At 47.7% G+C, this 20,391-nt stretch overlaps 1 protein-coding gene across 2 annotated transcripts in view; it reads left to right on the top strand.

The window, feature by feature from the left end:
- The window catches only part of LOC118233743 (guanine nucleotide-binding protein G(olf) subunit alpha), a 58,445-nt gene that overhangs the window by 23,098 nt on the left and 14,956 nt on the right, over positions 1 to 20,391 (top strand). For both annotated transcript variants that reach the window (XM_035429642.1, XM_035429643.1), the window contains exon 5: positions 8,563 to 8,660. In XM_035429642.1, coding sequence (XP_035285533.1) covers positions 8,563 to 8,660 — 98 coding nt within the window. The remainder of the gene's footprint in view (positions 1 to 8,562; positions 8,661 to 20,391) is intronic.

Genomic DNA, 20,391 nt, shown 5'->3' with positions numbered 1-20,391 from the left:
AACTTTTTACTGCAGAGGTTGGATGTTCTAAACCATTGGGTTCCTAAGACTGTCTGAAGTCCTGAAGGTTTCAGGCATTAGAACTGATTAGGTTTTTTTGTCAAATGCATGTCTATATCTTCATTTGACCTACTGCAGGTGCGGTGCTCGAATGCAGTGTCTGTGATTAGCATTATCGCTGCTGTGCATGGAGTGTATGTAGGAGTGATCAGCGAGGCAGGGGAGGGCCGGTGACAGAGTGAACTCCTCTGCTTGTGCCTTGCTGGGCTCCACTGTAGGGCAGTACATCTCGCACACTGCACTCATTCAGCCTTATTCAGCTCCCCTGTGTCACAAGCCTCTCTGGAAAAGAGCCTGGGGGGCCCTGCTCTACTTTATTCAGCTGCCCCACCACACATCAGGAGACTGCAGGAGTAGGGCTCCGTTTCACCAGTGCAGTGGGATGGCAGAGGAGGCACCAGTGCAGTGGGATACAGGCGCCAGTGCAGTGCAGTGGGATACAGGCGCCAGTGCAGTGCAGTGGGATACAGGCGCCAGTGCAGTGGGATACAGACGCCAGTGTAGTGCAGTGGAATACAGGCGCCAGTGCAGTGCAGTGGGATGGCAGAGGAGGCACCAGTGCAGTGGGATACAGGCGCCAGTGCAGTGCAGTGGGATACAGGCGCCAGTGCAGTGGGATACAGGCGCCAGTGCAGTGCAGTGGGATACAGGCGCCAGTGCAGTGGGATACAGGCGCCAGTGCAGTGCAGTGGGATACAGGCGCCAGTGCAGTCCAGTGGGATACAGGCGCCAGTGCAGTGCAGTGGGATACAGGAGCCAGTGCAGTGCAGTGGGATACAGGCGCCAGTGCAGTGCAGTGGGATACAGGCGCCAGTGCAGTGCAGTGGGATACAGGAGGCAGTGCAGTGCAGTGGGATACAGGAGCCAGTGCAGTGCAGTGGGATACAGGCGCCAGTGCAGTCCAGTGGGATACAGGCGCCAGTGCAGTGCAGTGGGATACAGGAGCCAGTGCAGTGCAGTGGGATACAGGAGCCAGTGCAGTGCAGTGGGATACAGGTGCCAGTGCAGTCCGCTGGGATACAGGCGCCAGTGCAGTGCAGTGGGATACAGGCGCCAGTGCAGTGCAGTTGGATACAGGCGCCAGTGCAGTCCGGTGGGATACAGGAGCCAGTGCAGTGCAGTGGGATACAGGTGCCAGTGCAGTCCGGTGGGATACAGGCGCCAGTGCAGTGCAGTGGGATACAGGCGCCAGTACTGTGCACTGCATTTAAAAGCATCAGACTGAGGTTGTGACGTTGAGACACCTGTGCAACAGAATTATAGCCTATATTTTTTATTAATGGAGACACATTTGAGCAGCATTGGTCTGTATTGACTGACCATAGCTCCAGCATTGCATTCAATATAAAGAGAAATATCAAAGTATAGCCTACTGCTTGACTTCTAAAAGAACTTCTAAAGCGGCCCACAAAGCAGACTGCTCACTGTTAAGTCTGTGGTGCTGTTTGTAGGGAAAAGAAAAGCAGGTGTGAACTGAGAACTTTGATACACACTATTCAGCATCAGTGGATGGTGTCGACAGGAAGTGCATCGGGTGGCTAAGGGTCAGCTGATCAACGCTAGCCTGTTGGGGCTAAGAGGAACGTTTTTGCGTGCGTGTGTGCGTGCGTACACTGATACGTTTGCACACTTCTCTCTGTGTGACCTGCGCGATTGCGTCCCAGTGCGTTTGTTTTGCTGGACATCCAGCCCCCCATCACCCGCTCACCTGCCAGCTCTTCCTCTCTTACGTTAGGAGCTGCGCAGCCCGTCCCATTCAGCAGACGGCCGCAGACCGAACTTCACTGCAGTCACTTAATACCTAATGCCTGTTCGCCTTACAAAGCGCAGACCTTAAAATGCAGTTTGCTTTTGTTCCTGTGCTGAATGATGAATGAGTGGGCAGCGCTGATTAACTTGTGTACTCCGGCGTAGGTGCCTGCCCTCTGCTTCCCTTCAGTAGTTTGACATGGGCTGATTTGGGAGGAGTGCATGTAGCTGTGATCATCTTCATGCTTACATACAAAACACTTTAAACAGCATGTGTGATGAGACGCAAAATAAAGGCCTTTCCAGGGAAATCTTTTCTGGAAAACGTCGCATTTGCATGAAGCAAATCAAACCATTTAGCGGTTCAGGGAACATTTTTAAAAGTGAACTATCTAAACTGTTAGTTATCAGCAGTTTTTTTTAATTAACTTGTGGTTTTAACATGCAAGTTACTTCTAAATGTCATGCAGGAAAAATTAGTTGTCTGAGCAATTTTATTTTCTTGACTGAATTCTAACTGCATACGAAAGAACATGCGCACCTTAAAGTGGAATTATTAATAGGTTAAAGGGTGAAAAAAAGCAGCGTCTGGTGCAGTTTCTGTGCTTAGGATATGCTCCTCCGTCAGCACATTTAACCGAAAAGCTCCACACGCTTCAGGCCTGCAGCGCAGGCAGTCGCACGTCTGCTATGGCCGCGTTTGACTAATCTGCTTTTGCTCCGTCTGAGCTTTCAGTTTTGTTTCCTCTCTTTGTTGTCCTGTGAGCTCTTTGGCTCTCGGCTCTTCCACAGGTTCTGAAGGCAGCCATTTAAACTGGATCGGCAGACCGAGCGAGCAGGAAACGCACGGGGCGGGCCACGGTCAGCTGATCGCCGCTGGCCAATAGGAGCAGGGAAGCGTCTGATGTCTGTGTGTCTGTCAGCGTGACGGGAGGAGGCTGCCGTTTCCACACATTGGCGAGCTCTTTCCTGAGACGCAGCCGGGGTCTAAAGATAGTCTCATTTTCACTTCAGCCATGAGTCATCGCCGGCCTAAATGTGACACAGGGCTAAACATAGATCAGAATGCTAAAACTATCACCGGCTTGTGAACACACGCACACACGCACACCCGCACGCTCACATACATGCACACACACATGCGTACACACACACATTTACGCACACACGGTCGCATACATGCGCACACACATGCGTACACACACATTTACACACGCACGCACGCACTCACACACGCTCGCATACATGCACGCATAGACATGCACAAACAGGCGCACACATACACACGCGCACAGACATACACGCACAGACGTGCACACACACACATACACGCACGGACATGCGCACACACACACACGCGCACAGACATACACGCTCCCCTCCGCGAGCGTAAGTGTTGGTCTCTTGTTGATGGCGGTCGGCGGTGGAGTTGGGTTTCAGCCGGTTTTCAGGCAGCCGCGGTCTGGGTGTTCCATTACGCAGCGTTCCTGCGGCTGCATCGATCTGCAGGGCTCCAAATTAAAACCATCATCTTCATTTCACTCATGGGTATTCTCCGTTTACCACAAAGGCCTGTTTGAACAGACAGGGTCTTTTTAACAACTGTTAAACATGAATGTAGAAGCAGGCTGTGATTCATATGGCTAGCTGACCGCACACTAGCCTGTACTGTGAGTTCGCGGGAAACACGAACAGCGTTTGCCGAACAAAGCACAAATCTCAAAGTTCTATACAGTTAGGGATGGTGTGGAGGGATTTATCATTTAAATATTACATATGTATATGGTATGTAATATTTTATAGATCGGCCTTATTTAAGTACAGGTGCCCTGTGGTAATCTGGGAACACACAGCATGAATGAAAGGCATTTTCATTCAGGTCTGCAACGTTGTGTTTTAGAACGAAGAACGTTTGTTGTATACAACAGGCAGGAAGGCCTAAGGTACACATTAAAAGAGCAGAGTTTATGCCAGGGACCAGACTGTAGCGGTGTGTTTCTAATACGCCGCACACACTCCTGTGCACGTGTGGATGGCTGTGGGTTTGCTACCCCAAAGCATATTCATGGCTGCAAGTGTTCCTTTGAACACTTGCACTTGGAATTGGTGTTGCCTTCAGTTCATGTATTTTTACATTTCTGTACCTGTAAAGTGTAAATGCTGCTGTTAAAGGAAGTGTATGATGAGATGTAGAAACAAAATGGTGGCCTCACTTCTTATAAATGACCTCCAACGAAAAGGAGATGTTATTGTCCTTGTACATCACTACAAACGCATCAGACACACACCCACATGCGCCCACTTCACAAATTATTATACTTCAGTAATGGATACACTAATCGTGCATTCAGGGACTATTTTGAAAAGCAGACTGTAGGTTCAGGTGGAAGATGGCAGGGATTATTCGCCCACCTTATATCAGGTAGTTACACCAAGGAGATTTTAGCCGTGTCCTGTTTTAGGCCAAGGGTTGGTGTGCAGATTAATAGTTGCTGCCTTTTCAATCAGTGCATTTGTGTACGTGCGTGCGTGGTGAGCACTGAGAGATGCACTAGTCAGAGTGAAGCACTCTGGGTGTGAAGTTTGTGTACTGAAGTGTGTTTGTTGTTAGATTGGCACCTCTGACCTGCTTTGGCAGGTGAATATCCGCCGTTGCGCTTTGGAGGTGCAGTTGCTTGCCTGGATATCCTGCTTACTTGCTTGGGCCCTTGGCCCTGATGGGGGTGGAGGTCTCCCTGAAAAAAACATTTTAACTGCAGCATCTGGCTGGCCATCTTCAAGAACATGGAACACACTGGAAAAAGTTGCATCATGACAGGTGCACATTGGAAATCTAAGGAGCCTTTAGTTATCCCAGCCTTCTGACCGGCCTTCATTAATCAGCAACTCTGTGTCCTCTGAATGTGTAAAACACAAAACACCTGGTGAAAAAGTGGTTATTTAAAGCTGTGGAAATGGAAGAGAGGCTTGAAGACTATTGTCGCCTTTGGAGTCTTGGGCTTGGTCGGTCGGTCTGTCTGTCTGTCTCTGGTGTGTGGTGTGCGTGCTATTGTCTATTATTTTGGGGGAGGTGATTACGCAACAGTGTGCAAGTGTTACAGCACACTAATGACCATGTACTCTTTATCGCTGCTTGTTTTGACAGAGGTAGTTACTGGTGTCTCAGGTGACCGCCATTATCGCTCTGTTTGCCAGGATCCCCCCTGGGACCCGCTTAGGATTCTTCATGAACACCAGGGCTCCGGCCCACCAGGGATATTCCCTCAGCACTGCCCTCACCTGTTCCTGCTCTCATGTTCCTGTTCTTCCTCCCCTGTACCTTCTCACCTGTTCTTCCTCTCCTGTACCTTCTCACCTGTTCGTCCTCTCCTCTGCCTGCTCCTCCATTCCTGTACCTCCTCACCTGTACACAGTTACAGAAGGTACGTGAGGAGACCAGCAGCCCGTGAAACTGATCAGCGCTGGGTCAGAGGGCGCTGGGTCAGAGGGCGCTGGGCCTGACGGACTGGACGTGTGATCCCGGCTGCAGCTCCGTCTGCCCACACGCTGAAACTTTAGCCTGCGTAATTAGCGCATTAGCGCTCCCTCCCCAGGCGTGGCCCCTCCCCCTTGGGCAGCGCAGCCAGTGAGCCGCGCCGGTGAGCCGCGGTACTGGGAGGCGTCCCAGCGCAGCGGAGGCCGTCATTAAGCGCCACCTCGGGGTGCGGCGGGGGCTTTTTTAACACACTCTAATGGCTCCTTCGCCCGCGTCCTGTCACTAATGATGTCGCTGATCAAGGACCTGTTTGCAAATTGACGGGACCTAACCGTCATTAGTTTTGTTTTTATTTGGTGAAGCCGAGGGCCCCGGGGCCCGCGCGCGTCCCCCTGGCCCGTACAGAGGGGACCCCGAGTCTCCGCGCGCCGTCCCGAAGCTCCGTGTCATCCTGTTGTTTGACTCGCCGTCCCTCTCCGATCGCGGTCGCCTCTGAACCCTTCCGCTCCGACCTGCTTCAAAATCCCACAAGTCTTTCCGCATCCGACCGACACTGAACCGGCTTCACCCTCATCTCCCTGACATTTGGCAGAGGATGGATGTTTGGCAGATTTTTACATTTATATCTAATTTTATAGCAGATACTGTTCGTTTAATGCGGGGATGCTGTACAGTTTCTGGGTCTTGTCAGGCTACATAAAAGACTAACTTTTGAAGAGGAAGGAAGTTGTAATATTTAATATTCAAACCAGTTCCTGATGATAAATGATTTTACACATTAACTTGTATTCCCCTAAAAGCATTCTGAGCCCACACAGTACGTTTAAGTCACTGCCATAGCAACAGTACCCGTTTCGCCATAGTAATGGTATCGGATCTTATTTTAATAGTAAAAATAACGTCATGGTGCTATTGGGCTCTGAGTGACCGAAGGCGTTGGTCTGCTGTGTGCTCCCTCGATGGACGTCCACACGACGGTCCAGGGAGGCCGAAGCGTCAACGTTGCATCAACGTTGCGGAAAGGAAAACGAGGAGGTCCGGCTTCAGTGGCCTTACAGCTGTGAAAGTGAACCTCCTCTGTCATCCACTGGTGCTCATCGCCACGCGTTTCCAGTAGCGTGGCCTCACCACCTGCCAGTCTCTCTCTCTGAACTGACATGATTCGGCCGCAGACCCTAACAGGGAGCTCATTGTGCACCATCATCGCTTTCTGCAGAAATGGGACTTCAGGCAGTAGCGACAGATACACAATCTGCAAACGCTTTCCTTTCACAGTACTACCACAGTGTCACCTCGCATGCACATAGGAAATGTGTAGTAGCTCCCACCATACACTAGATAGGCAAGTACTCTATAACCGCCAGCAGGTGCTGTGTAATTAGAGCTAGAGTAGGAAAAGGTTGTGAAATTGCACCGGGTCAATGTTGTGGTTCGAGTTTAAATGTTACAGTGGCATGTGGGAATGGTTTATGGGTGAGGCACAGTATTTTTAAAGAGAACAAAAGAACCAACCAATCATAGCCACACCAATTCCCTTTCGCTTTTCACTACTAACTTTCACTACTGGAACCTTGGGTGTTTGATAATACTGCTGCACAAAAGCACATGACAGGGGCTGCTGTTTGTATTGTCCCTTTGAAGAGTAGGTTTTTTTGGAATGTTCTTGTTCTAAATTTGAATGGAATTCTGTTCTAGAACTCCATTATTTTCAATTACCAGTAGTGATCCTTACATCAGCATTAGAATGTTCAGTTAAGAACATTTTAATGACGTATTTGAGATCTTATGCGTTTTAAAGGGTTTGGAGTTTTTAATGTGTGTTTGAACACGCTGGCTGTGTGGGTTTCCATATGCAGAGTGACCTCCCAGCTGGATGCTGTGAAATGCGTCTGTATGCGCGGGTTAATGCACAGGCTAATGAACAGTCTAATACGCGGGGATGGACAGGGCGTCTGAGCGAGCGTGTGTTGTGTGTTTGGGTTGCCGTGGGCTTGTTTTGTTTCGTGAGCGAGGCGATCCCCATCTGGGACCGGCCTCCGTGGGCCCAGAGCTCCTCAGAGTCCCCCACTGCCTCTCCGGTGAGGAAACCCGGGTGAAAAACAAGAAACACGCTGTCCTGCCCAAAGGTGTGCGTGTGTGGGTTTGTGTGTATATGTGTGAGTTTGTGCATGTGAGAGTGTATGTGTGGGTTTGTGTGCGTATGTGTGTGTGTTTTTGTGTGTGTATGTGCGTGTGGGTTTTGTGTGTGTGTGTGTGTGTGTGTGCTGGTGTGTGTGTGTATATGTGCGTGCGTGGAGGTGTTGTGTGTTTTCAGTCCCCTAATTTTCCTCAGCCCTACGTAATGATTTTCCATGGCTGCAGTCTCCTGCTACTCTATGACATTTTACCCCATTCTGTTTACAAACACCACACACAGCACTGAAAGGATATCAACACCACACGGGCCTTCAGCTGCATTTCACTGGCCAAGATTTCCCGCGACTGAAACCTGGTACCCAAAAAAGAGAAACGTTGAGCACAATGAATCCTGTTGTACTGCCTGCTGGTCTCCACGCATTGTGATGTGTGGTGGAATAACACAGTGGTTGTGTTTGTTTAGATCTCTGTAATATTAATAGAACAATGCACACTTTCGGGTGGTTATAGATAAATTAGCTTACACACTGTCAGATGTACAGACAACACGCATTCAGGCAGCAGGGGCCTGTGGTCATGCGTGTTATTACACTAGTATGTATCACTGATCTTTTCAGAAAAGAATGCAGCAGTTCCTGAGACATTTCAGCGTGAAAGGCGTCTCATTGTTCGTCGTTAAGAAGTGATGCTTGAAGGGACCATTGAATTTGAGTTTGTTGTTGAAATGACGTAGATATACTTTAAAGAGACTGCTTGGATACATTAGCCTGCATGGAACAGATATCGACTGGCTTTGCAGCTGCATTGGCACTGTAAATGTTGGCGAGCCATGATGTTGAGTTGGAGCTTATGCATGAATAAAAGTGGGGTTTTAAAATGGGGTTTTAGCTTTCAAAAGTAATAATTTTTGCCCTCTGAAATTTGTGTTGTTCAATTTAATTCATCAGTAGACCAGTCTGCGCGTAATCTCGTTAGGTAGGTGTAAAGTGTGGACGGTTGGAGTGTAGGCCCTGGGTGGAATCTTTGGGCTATCTTTGAGCGGTAGCTCTGCGCTCAGCTGTGGTGGTATCTGTGGTGGTATGTGTGCTCTGAAGGTTTTGTGCTGATCGCTCACCTCTAACACCCCATTCTTTTGCGAGCAGGAGTTCTTCGAGCACGCGAAGAAGCTGTGGGACGACGAGGGGGTGAAGGCGTGCTACGAGAGGGCCAACGAATACCAGCTCATCGACTGCGCGCAATAGTGAGTTCCCCCCCGCCACCATTCCTGTTTCACCCCTGAAAGAGTACGTTTGATGGTTACAAATGGTCCCAGTCTCCAGATGGCAGCGTTGTGGAATTTCTCTCCTGTCGTTTTAAGACAGAACTGAAGTCGTCCTGTTGGTGGACTGCTTGAGAAAGGCGTCCAGTTTGAGAAGTTGTGAAGCACCTATGTAAAGTGCCAGTGTTTGCATCCTGCACATTTTGGCTCAATTGGCATTTTGTTACATATGCATATTAATTTATTCATTAATTTCATTTATTTTTATTGATAAAGGTTCTAGTCATGACTAGTTTAGTTCCAGCTGATTTTGCACACTCTCTTTATCACCATAAAGAGAAATTTAGCATGGGATGGTAGTGCTGCTGTTTGCTTATTAGACAACACATGGAATTGTGACATTCGTGCTGGAAACAAGCCTCGGTGCTCTTTAAGTGTGTCCTTTCACAGCATCTCAAAGTACTGAGGTTATACGATGATAATTACGCCATTCATTATTTCTCCTGCTGGATTCCTGGTGTGTTACGACACTGGAACGGAAGTAGTAGTTGCTGAGGGGGTGTTCCCACTCATACTGTGGCTGCACGCTGATTGGTCAAAGTGGGTAGGCCCCTTGTGGGTAGCCATAGCCACCGTAACCCCCAGCAACCGGAGAGAGGGCGTTGGCTGACCTTGCTGCCAACAGTAGCTGGCTCCCCGGTCTTGTGAGTTGTTCCTGGACTGAGCGATTGACTCCTGCTCTGTTTTGCCCAGAGCTGACTGGTGACCTAGAAGCCGGTAGAGACGGCAGCCGCCCCGCTCGGCTCCCCGCACGGCCTCCCACCCCCCCGTCAGTTTAAAAGTTTGGCTGCCGTGCGAAAGGAGCCGCTGGAAGAACATCGATTTCTCCTTTACCTCAGAGCGCGTTGCTGCATCTTCTGCGACAGACATCTTAGGTTTCGGCGTTCTTCCATGCGTGCTACAGGAACTTTTTAAGCAGGGACTCAGATGAACTTTGTTCTCCACTAGCCGCTGTGGTACACATTCAAGTTTCACCCAACCGCTCAGATTTTTTTGCCAGCCACTTGTGAAAGCCACGTGAAAAACGTTACAATTATGAACATTACAATATTTTTTTTTGAGTACAAATAGTAAAGTCTGGTATAAAATGCATCCGTTGACTTTGGGCTTGTTCTTTTTTCTGTGAAGTCACTTGAAAAATGTTTGACGGGTTGTGTTGCGTTTTTTCATGCTTGTTTGGAAATCTCACAAGCGATTGTTTATGGCTCGTGTTGTTCACTGACACTAGCTAACATGTTAGTTCAGCTCTCTCTATCGCTCTCATCTCTGATTAATACTATCTGTTTATATTTTAGAAAAGGCCTATTTCATTATCAGTCAACCAAATGAATTTCTTCCTGGAACGTGCAAGTTGTTTCGGTACACATTAATTAGTTGTCATGGCTGTCCACGTATCAACACAGTATTTTCAACCCTCTGTACAATAATTGTAATGTATTTTGATAACTGTATGCTGAATCATATCATGGTAAATTGTATGCAGTAGTGGGTATATTTGCAGAAGTAGAACTTGATTTTGTTGCATTGAAGTGTGACCTGTAAAATGGCCGTTAAGGTTATTGTCAGGCAGCACCGTCATTGTATAGGCTACTTCCCAGCTGCAACGCAGCTATGTACACAGCGGAGCTGAGGTGGGCTACTTCAATTCAGTCAACAGGCAATTGTCTGAATGCGGATATCTTAAATATAAAAGGAATAAGGGTACGATGTGGTGAAGACTTGTGATAGAATAGCGTGGCCAGCGTTACCGTTGCCTGCTCACTTTGTGAGGCTGCTCACAAGGCTGAACGTTCCACTGCGTAGTTTTAATCACACTCGTTTAATTGTACACATGAGAGGGGGGAAAAAAACAAAACCCCACCAATGTGGCGGGTGACAGTTTCCCCCGCCACAGCCCACAGTTCACTCACATTTGCCTGGTGGCGGGTGTTTAGTGTCAGACCCTGCTTTTACGTACTCGGCCGTGACGCCATTTACTGTTCCGCGCGGAGACTTCCTGTTACGTCATCCAGTCGCATCTTCACGCGTGCCCAACAGATCTGATTAGCAGGCCTGTGTCGCGTAGCTCCTGTGGCATCGTGGTGGCAGGGCTTTCCCCATGCGCTGGCCCGTGCCTGTAACTCACCGAAGGGTTTGAGTGTACAGCTTAGTCTCCTCTGCTGAACGTGCCAGGGCTTTATTTGATGTACTGTACCGTACATGGAAACACCGATCTTGTGGGGACCATTTGACTTGGTTTGTGTTCAGTCAGGCCAACTGCACACTTTCTGCGGGTTTATTTAGCTCTACTGGGGGGCACCGGGTAGAGGTGGTCTTTTTATAGCGCCTCCCCCAGTGGCTGAACCCCACCCCGTCCCTCAAATAAACTCCCTCTCAACCCAGAGAGGAAATGGCTGAGGATTCCACGGCGTGTGGATTAGCCTTTCTCCCCACACACAGACGCTCACGGTCACATGCGTTCCCCGCTCGTGCAGAATGTCACGGTTCTGGACGTAGGAAGGTATAAACCAGGGTTGTTTCCTTTACAGCAGTACCGTGTTTCTCCCTTATCACCGTCTCCCCCCCCCCCCCCCCCCCACCCTCTCTCTCGCCACCTCACTGGTGTGGATCCATTCCTCCCCTCTCAGCTGTTCCTGTCATTTCTGGAATGGCGCGTCCCTCTCAGACAGCAGTTTTACTCCTCTTACACACGTGCACGCGCACACACACGCACGCGCACACACATACACGCATGTACACACACACACACACACACACACACACACACACACACAGACGCGCGCACACACACACACACACATGCACGCGCACACACACACACACATGCACGCGCACACACATACACACACGCACGCGCACACACACACACACACACGCGCACACACATACACACACGCACGCGCACACACATACACGCATGTACACACACGCACGCGCACACACATACACGCATGTACACACACACTCACAGACGCACACACACACACGCACCTCTTACTTGATATTGATGAATGGCAGGACGCACACGCACACACAGTATATGAGCCTGTGTTGGAGACTCTTCCCATTTGCAATTTTTAACCCTTCATCCAACAGATCACTGAGTCCTGCAGCAACAGGCCATTCCCGTTCCCGTCCAAATCAGAGTTAAGAGCAGAAGAACCTGAGCACAGCCTACATAATACTGAAGTTATTTAACGTTGCCCATAGCTCTCCTCCATGAGTCTGTAGAGAGGATGCACGGATTGAGAGAGAGGGGGTGGTGATCAGAGAGGTGGAGAGGCGAGGTCTGGCCGGGTTCTGCCGGTGCCTCGTCCCGGGCGCAGATCTGGGGCGCGTCCCACAGAGCGCTTTCCGGGAGAGAGATTCCAAGGAGAGAGTGGCAGGGCTGTAAATCAGGGCTCCGGAATGCTGGTCAGGAATACTGCTGGAATTACGCTGCCCGCGAAGCGCGGAGGCAGCCGGTCTCACACGGTCAGGGACACAACGGGCGTCAGAGAGCGAACGTATGCGCAGAAGGTGAATTCCAGAAACAGAGGTTTGGTTTAAAGAAAAAAAAATAGTGCCACCGTTAATTTGCTATTTCTGATACCTCCTGTCGTTTTTATAGATCATTCGTAAAAAGAGTTGCGTTCTATGAACAGTTAACGGTTCGCTGGACGCAGGAAGTGGAAATGAGTATAGGCAGATGGCTGGCGGTCCTGGCACCAGAGAGCATGTTGGTATCGACGCGGTGCGGTTCCGTGAGCGCTCGATGCCGGCTGCACATTGAACATGTGTGTGCCGCTATAGCGGAGGTGCGCGTCTGCATGTTAACCCTTTGTGGCCTCAAGCACTGGACATGGAGGCAAGTCCTGTCCCGGTGAAGAATAATGGATGATTTACTTCCCTTATTTTGCCAAACAGTATGTAATATTGTATGCACATGCATTGGTTACCAGCCATTTATAGGTTTCAGTTTTTGCAGCACATTACCTTTAAGTTTCACTGAATAAATGAGCAGCAATTGTTGACATTCGCTCTTTTGACTGTTCAAAGTACTGGTGCAGTTATAATTAAAATTCTCGCTATTTCGATTTGCGACGAAAGGAATTGTGCTTGAAAGCAACGCACGGGGGGACTTTTAGGGATTTCAGGATTTCTGCTTTTTCTTGAATATGAGATCTTAGGTATATTATTGTTCATATTGATGAATCGGATACTTTGTTAAAATGTGTTATCTGTATTTTATGATAAAATTCTGTTGTGTGATGGGACCCGATGAACCCATGCTACCCCTGACATAGGGGTTTATATAACTTGCACGTGCATGTAAGATGCACCTAATAATCTACAATGTGAACTGATTGCATTAGAGCCTGAGTTACGAGCTGAGCACAGTATGATGCTGAAGCAGCACAGGCAATTACACCTTATCCAGCCCCTTATCACTGACGCACAAGCAAGCATTAAACGGAAATGAGTCACTTTCTATTGATAAAAACCTGAAATACTATCAAAATATACGAAGGGGCGTGTCTTAGCACTACCGCTACAGAACGCACTCTGGGACATCAGGCGTTTGACATGCGAAGGGCCAGAACAAACTAAAACTTGTGAAGATCGAAGCCTCTTCTGAAGATATGGTAAGGATTGTGTGTCAGAAAATGGATGTATTGTTCAGAAAGTTACATTAAATGACATTCTAATGAGACCTAATTATCTTTCAATCGATTATTGGTTTTTTTCTTAAAGGAAGGTGTATATAGCTACAAGGGTAGCCTGTTCAAAATAAAGCTTCAGTAAATATAGTGTATATTTCAAATCAAGTGCTGTAATTTCTACATAGTGGAACAAAATTTAATAGAAGCTGAGAATCTGCACTTTAATTACGTATGAATTGTTGTAGAATCTAAAATAGTTGAGTTCAGAGCCAAATCGAGAGAAAGTTTTTCTCCCAAACATTATGAAGGTCACTGTACATTTCTATATTTCTAGGGTAGAAATGATCCTTCCTAAGTGTTCCTGTTTAATATTTTAACAAGTTTGGGTTTTACATGATAGTAGAGCAGAGTGAAAACAGTGTTTAGTTTAGTCAGAAGCAGACCACAGTTTAGGTTTTACGCTGTGGTGGAATAGAGTCTAGGTTTGGCTGAAGCAGAGCAGAGTTTAGGTTTTACGCTGTGGTGGAATAGAGTCTAGGTTTGACTGAAGCAGAGCAGAGTTTAGGTTTTACGCTGTGGTGGAATAGAGTCTAGGTTTGGCTGAAGCAGAGCAGAGTTTAGGTTTTACGCTGTGGTGGAATAGAGTCTAGGTTTGGCTGAAGCAGAGCAGAGTTTAGGTTTTACGCTGTGGTGGAATAGAGTCTAGGTTTGGCTGAAGCAGAGCAGAGTTTAGGTTTTACGCAGTGATAGAATAGAGTCTAGGTTTGGCTGAAGCAGAGCAGAGTTTAGGTTTTACGCTGTGGTGGAATAGAGTCTAGGTTTGGCTGAAGCAGAGCAGAGTTTAGGTTTTACGCAGTGATAGAATAGAGTCTAGGTTTGGCTGAAGCAGAGCAGAGTTTAGGTTTTACGCTGTGGTGGAATAGAGTCTAGGTTTGACTGAAGCAGAGCAGAGTTTAGGTTTTACGCTGTGGTGGAATAGAGTCTAGGTTTGGCTGAAGCAGAGCAGAGTTTAGGTTTTACGCTGTGGTGGAATAGAGTCTAGGTTTGGCTGAAGCAGAGCAGAGTTTAGGTTTTACGCAGTGATAGAATAGAGTCTAGGTTTGGCTGAAGCAGAGCAGAGTTTAGGTTTTACGCTGTGGTGGAATAGAGTCTAGGTTTGACTGAAGCAGAGCAGAGTTTAGGTTTTACGCTGTGGTGGAATAGAGTCTAGGTTTGGCTGAAGCAGAGCAGAGTTTAGGTTTTACGCTGTGGTGGAATAGAGTCTAGGTTTGACAGAAGCAGAGCAGAGTTTAGGTTTTACGCTGTGGTGGAATAGAGTCTAGGTTTGGCTGAAGCAGAGCAGAGTTTAGGTTTTACGCTGTGGTGGAATAGAGTCTAGGTTTGGCTGAAGCAGAGCAGAGTTTAGGTTTTACGCTGTGGTGGAATAGAGTCTAGGTTTGGCTGAAGCAGAGCAGAGTTTAGGTTTTACGCTGTGGTGGAATAGAGTCTAGGTTTGACAGAAGCAGAGCAGAGTTTAGGTTTTACGCTGTGGTGGAATAGAGTCTAGGTTTGGCTGAAGCAGAGCAGAGTTTAGGTTTTACGCTGTGGTGGAATAGAGTCTAGGTTTGACAGAAGCAGAGCAGAGTTTAGGTTTTACGCAGTGATAGAATAGAGTCTAGGTTTGGCTGAAGCAGAGCAGAGTTTAGGTTTTACGCTGTGGTGGAATAGAGTCTAGGTTTGACAGAAGCAGAGCAGAGTTTAGGTTTTACGCTGTGGTGGAATAGAGTCTAGGTTTGGCTGAAGCAGAGCAGAGTTTAGGTTTTACGCTGTGGTGGAATAGAGTCTAGGTTTGACTGAAGCAGAGCAGAGTTTAGGTTTTACGCTGTGGTGGAATAGAGTCTAGGTTTGACTGAAGCAGAGCAGAGTTTAGGTTTTACGCTGTGGTGGAATAGAGTCTAGGTTTGGCTGAAGCAGAGCAGAGTTTAGGTTTTACGCTGTGGTGGAATAGAGTCTAGGTTTGGCTGAAGCAGAGCAGAGTTTAGGTTTTACGCAGTGATAGAATAGAGTCTAGGTTTGGCTGAAGCAGAGCAGAGTTTAGGTTTTACGCTGTGGTGGAATAGAGTCTAGGTTTGGCTGAAGCAGAGCAGAGTTTAGGTTTTACGCAGTGATAGAATAGAGTCTAGGTTTGGCTGAAGCAGAGCAGAGTTTAGGTTTTACGCTGTGGTGGAATAGAGTCTAGGTTTGGCTGAAGCAGAGCAGAGTTTAGGTTTTACGCAGTGATAGAATAGAGTCTAGGTTTGGCTGAAGCAGAGCAGAGTTTAGGTTTTACGCTGTGGTGGAATAGAGTCTAGGTTTGGCTGAAGCAGAGCAGAGTTTAGGTTTTACGCTGTGGTGGAATAGAGTCTAGGTTTGGCTGAAGCAGAGCAGAGTTTAGGTTTTACGCAGTGATAGAATAGAGTCTAGGTTTGGCTGAAGCAGAGCAGAGTTTAGGTTTTACGCTGTGGTGGAATAGAGTCTAGGTTTGGCTGAAGCAGAGCAGAGTTTAGGTTTTACACTGTGGTGGAATAGAGTCTAGGTTTGGCTGAAGCAGAGCAGAGTTTAGGTTTTACGCTGTGGTGGAATAGAGTCTAGGTTTGGCTGAAGCAGAGCAGAGTTTAGGTTTTACGCTGTGGTGGAATAGAGTCTAGGTTTGGCTGAAGCAGAGCAGAGTTTAGGTTTGGCTGAAGCAGAGCAGAGTTTAGGTTTGGCTGAAGCAGAGCAGAGTCTAGGTTTGGCTGAAGCAGAGCAGAGTCTAGGTTTGGCTGAAGCAGAGCAGAGTCTAGGTTTGGCTGAAGCAGAGCAGAGTCTAGGTTTGGCGGAAGCGGTTCTGCAGCGGGTGCTTGTGGTGGGATCAGATGGGATCTGTGGAAGAGCAGTGCCTGTGTGTGAGGGGCCCCGCCGCACCCTGGCACTGAGGCCAGAGGGCCATCATGAGGACGGGGCCCGGGCGGGAGGGAGGCAGGGCAGTGGCAGGGCGCCGCGGTCACGGGACCAGGCCGTCGGCCTTTGGGGGGGAAGGGGAGAGACTCTGAAACGCTCATCAGAGGCAGCAGTGCTCAGATAATGGAGGCCATTGTCACAAACCCAGGTTCTGCAGGGCCTGGAGCAGCAGCCTTTACATTTTCAACAAAGTATAGAAGAGCTCTCTCTCTCTCTCTCTCTCTCTCTCTCTCTCTCTCTCTCTCTCTCTCTCTCTCTCTTTCTCTCTTTCTGCCTCCCTCTCCATCACTTTCTCACTCCCTCTTTCCATCTGTCTTTCTAACTGTCTTTCTCCCTCTTCATTTCTCTCCATCTCTCTCCCTCTCCCTTCCTCTCCATCTCTCATCTCTCTCACTCCCTCTCCCTTCCTCTCTCCATCTCTCATTCCTCACTCCCTCCATCTCTCTCTGTCTCTCTCTCTACTCTTTTCTCTCTTCCCTATTTTTAACTGTATGTTTAAAGTGTAACAGGATTTATCGTCATATGGTTTCCTTGCATCAAAATGACCTTGAGATTTTGTGCATGCATTAAATTTATTTTTATGGCCTGTAGAATTGATATAAGTAACAGTGTAATTACACTGCAAAAGCTGGTAACAGATATGCCACGGGCACTCAGGTGCTGTCTACTTTGGGCAAGTTTCTGTTTAGCGCTCATGCTAGTTTAGCCTTTTCAGACAGTTGTGCCTGTGCACACATCTCTTATAGATGTAAATGGGCACCAGCCTGGTTTACATTATGAGCACCACTGGCAGCACATGTGCCAATGCCACCCAATTTGAGTACAGCTCACACTTTTCTGGTCACACACTCATGGCATGTTTGTTAAAGCAGCTGCTGGAGTTAGTATGGGGGAAAAGCCCTTTCTGGCAGTGATATTTTACACAGGATAAACCAGCCAGACCCTGCGTCTAGTCTAACAAGCATATAACATCCGCAGAAAGAGAGTGGTTTCCTGCTGTGGTAATGGAACACCGCACTGCAGCGGTAATGGAACACTCTGCACTGCAGCGGTAATGGAACACTCTGCACTGCAGCGGTAATGGAACACTCTGCACTGCAGTGGTAATGGAACACACTGCACTGCGGTGGTAATGGAACACTCTGCACTGCGGTGGTAGTGGAACACTCTGCTCTGCAGTGGTAATGGAACACTGCTCTGCAGTGGTAATGGAACACTCTGCACTGCGGTGGTAATGGAACACTCTGCTCTGCAGTGGTAATGGAACACTCTGCACTGCAGTGGTAATGGAACACTCTGCACTGCAGTGGTAATGGAACACTGCACTGCAGTGGTAATGGAACACTGCACTGCAGTGGTAATGGAACACACTGTTCTGCGGCGGTAATGGAACACTCTGCACTGCAGTGGTAATGGAACGCTCTGCTCTGCAGTGGTAATGGAACACTCTGCACTGCAGTGGTAATGGGACACTGCACTGCAGTGGTAATGGAACACTCTGCACTGCAGTGGTAATGGAACACTCTGCACTGCAGTGGTAATGGAACACTCTGCACTGCAGTGATAATGGAACACTCTGCACTGCAGTGGTAATGGAACACTCTGCTCTGCAGTGGTAATGGAACACACTGCACTGCGGTGGTAATTGATATCTGCACTGCAGTGGTAATGGAACACTGCACTGCGGCGGTAATGGAACACTCTGCACTGCGGTGGTAATGGAACACTCTGCACTGCAGTGGTAATGGGACACTGCACTGCAGTGGTAATGGAACACTGTTCTGCGGCGGTAATGGAACACTCTGCACTGCGGTGGTAATTGATATCTGCACTGCAGTGGTAACTGGTGCTGGTGGAGGCTGCGCTCCTGCCCAGGCTGTGAGGCCAACCTTAGTGTGCAGAAAATACAGTGCATGTTGTTTTCTGATAGAGCCTATATATAGCCCAGTGTGACTATAAAGGGAGCTCTGTTTTAGGAACAGAGTCATTATACATATAAAATGGGTTCCCCGTCACACTAATCTGCCTGTTCTCTGTGCAGTGTAGCCAGTGGAGGCTTGCAGCTTGCCTCGTTTTGGTCTGCTCGCTTTAACTCTATGTGTCTGAACGCTGCACACGTGGATGATGGATGGTGCAATGCACAGGGGGAGAAAAGAATATAAAGTCATTTTTGCCGTTTTATGCAATTTCCCCCCCTACGTTTCACAATAAGGAAAAGCGTTGACATTTTCAGAACATTGTCCCTATAACGTGCTTTGTTTTTCAAGTAGATGTTTCTGTCCTAACTGTCTTTTGATTTGTCCATCACTTTGCATCACAGGGCACTTTACCCTTTGAACCTATGATGTGGGGTTTAGTGTCAGCTGACCTGAGAATGGATAAACTTCACAGAATTAAAAATCAGTACGTGCCACTATTGTGTACTGATTTGAATGTTTCTGGCTCTGTGATGTACAGTAGTCCTGTTGAGCTTTTGCAATGCAAGTCCAGGATAGAAGGCATTGGGTCAGATGGGTTGACTCTGTGGACTCTGAGAACTGCCTCCATTAAAAGCACTGGAGGCATCAGAGAGAAATCTGAATCATGAAGGGTGATTATTTTGCTCAAGTGGTCCAGATCTCGGGTCAAAGTATAAATCTGTCAACGAGTAAAGTTCATAGTCCACAGGTTAGTCAGTCTCAGACTCGCTTTCAGTTTGTTGTTCCAGTTGAGATCTTATCTCTCTCTCTCTCTCTCTCTCAGTTTATGAGTATTCAGAGTCTTTCTGGTGAAGGTTCTATCAGAGCTCCTTTAGTCACTGAAGACTCTCGCAGCCGCATCAAAACACAATCCAATCACAAATAAAACCTGAGAGAGTTTGGTGTTTGAAAGTGGCCTGTACACAGGTACCCTCAGGTATTTCAGTGTGCCAAATCTGACACCTTTCTGTCGTGTGGGGGGCTGTGTGCAGAATGTTCCAGAACAGCTCCCTTTCCCACGAAGCCACTGTAAGTTGCAATGTCCAGCCAGTCAGGATTTTACATTTCTGCCACATTTTTCATGTTAGTATATTGTGCCCTGCAGACCAGCCAACTAAATATATTGCATAACGGAACTGGAATTTCATCCCACTCTCGTTTTGCCCTGAATGTTGCCTGGCAACGTTTTGGTAAAATTACAAAGTTAAAGTCTGCAGGGATCTACAAATATAAATATATGTGCATTTTATTTCTTAGTTCAGTGCTTGTCATTCGACGTGTGGATCCTAATTAGCAGCTGGAGAATTACATGTGTAAAGACACTGTAGAAGATTATGGGCGGAATCCAATCTGGGGTTGGCCAGAATGCATTTGGGTCGCTATATATACAGTTTTTGGTTGTTTTGGCTCTGTACTCAGCACGTCGAAAAGATTGCATTGTGCTTATACTGCACGTTTTTTTCATATGGCCGAATTAGTTCTGAAGACCCGGCCAGTCGACTGTGTAACCACGCGGCAAGCAGTGGGCGTGTCTGTTTGGCAGACATGGCGGACGGGAGCAGTGAGCTAGCCTCGGCTGGAATCACAGCAGAAGTGGCGTGTGTACGCGTAATTGTGTAGCGGAACTGAAGCATGCCAGTCACAGCATTTTGGGTTACGCCAGAAGCATGTTTCTACGCGCTGTGCACCGGCGTATTCATGTGGGCTGCTCAGAAACTGTCTTAGAAACATTGTTAATGCATAATGCGCATAATTGTTCATTCGATTTTTCAAGTCTTGTTCATTTGTACTACTGTTAACACTGCATGTGCTGCTAGCATGTTTTAAATGGTTTAAAGTACTTTTTCTACGTAATTTTAATAAAACTATTTCTCTTGAAGGTATTTCATTTGCTGGAGTGTAAAGGCATACTGTGTAGGATATAATATTGAGATATGTATCATATATCAACAAAAAACTTTAAAGAATTGAGTTTTAAAATTTTTTTATTTTTAGCCATAATGCCCAGTCTGATTTTATCTGTGGGTATTTACATCCGTATCAAGTGATCCTTGTAGAAATTACAGCGCTTTTAGGCATAGCCTTATTCATAGT

Source organism: Anguilla anguilla, chromosome 8, assembly GCF_013347855.1.
Source record: "Anguilla anguilla isolate fAngAng1 chromosome 8, fAngAng1.pri, whole genome shotgun sequence".
NCBI classification, from domain to species: domain Eukaryota; kingdom Metazoa; phylum Chordata; class Actinopteri; order Anguilliformes; family Anguillidae; genus Anguilla; species Anguilla anguilla.
Note: the sequence above shows the minus strand (reverse complement) of the source record. Positions and strands in the feature narration are given on the sequence as shown.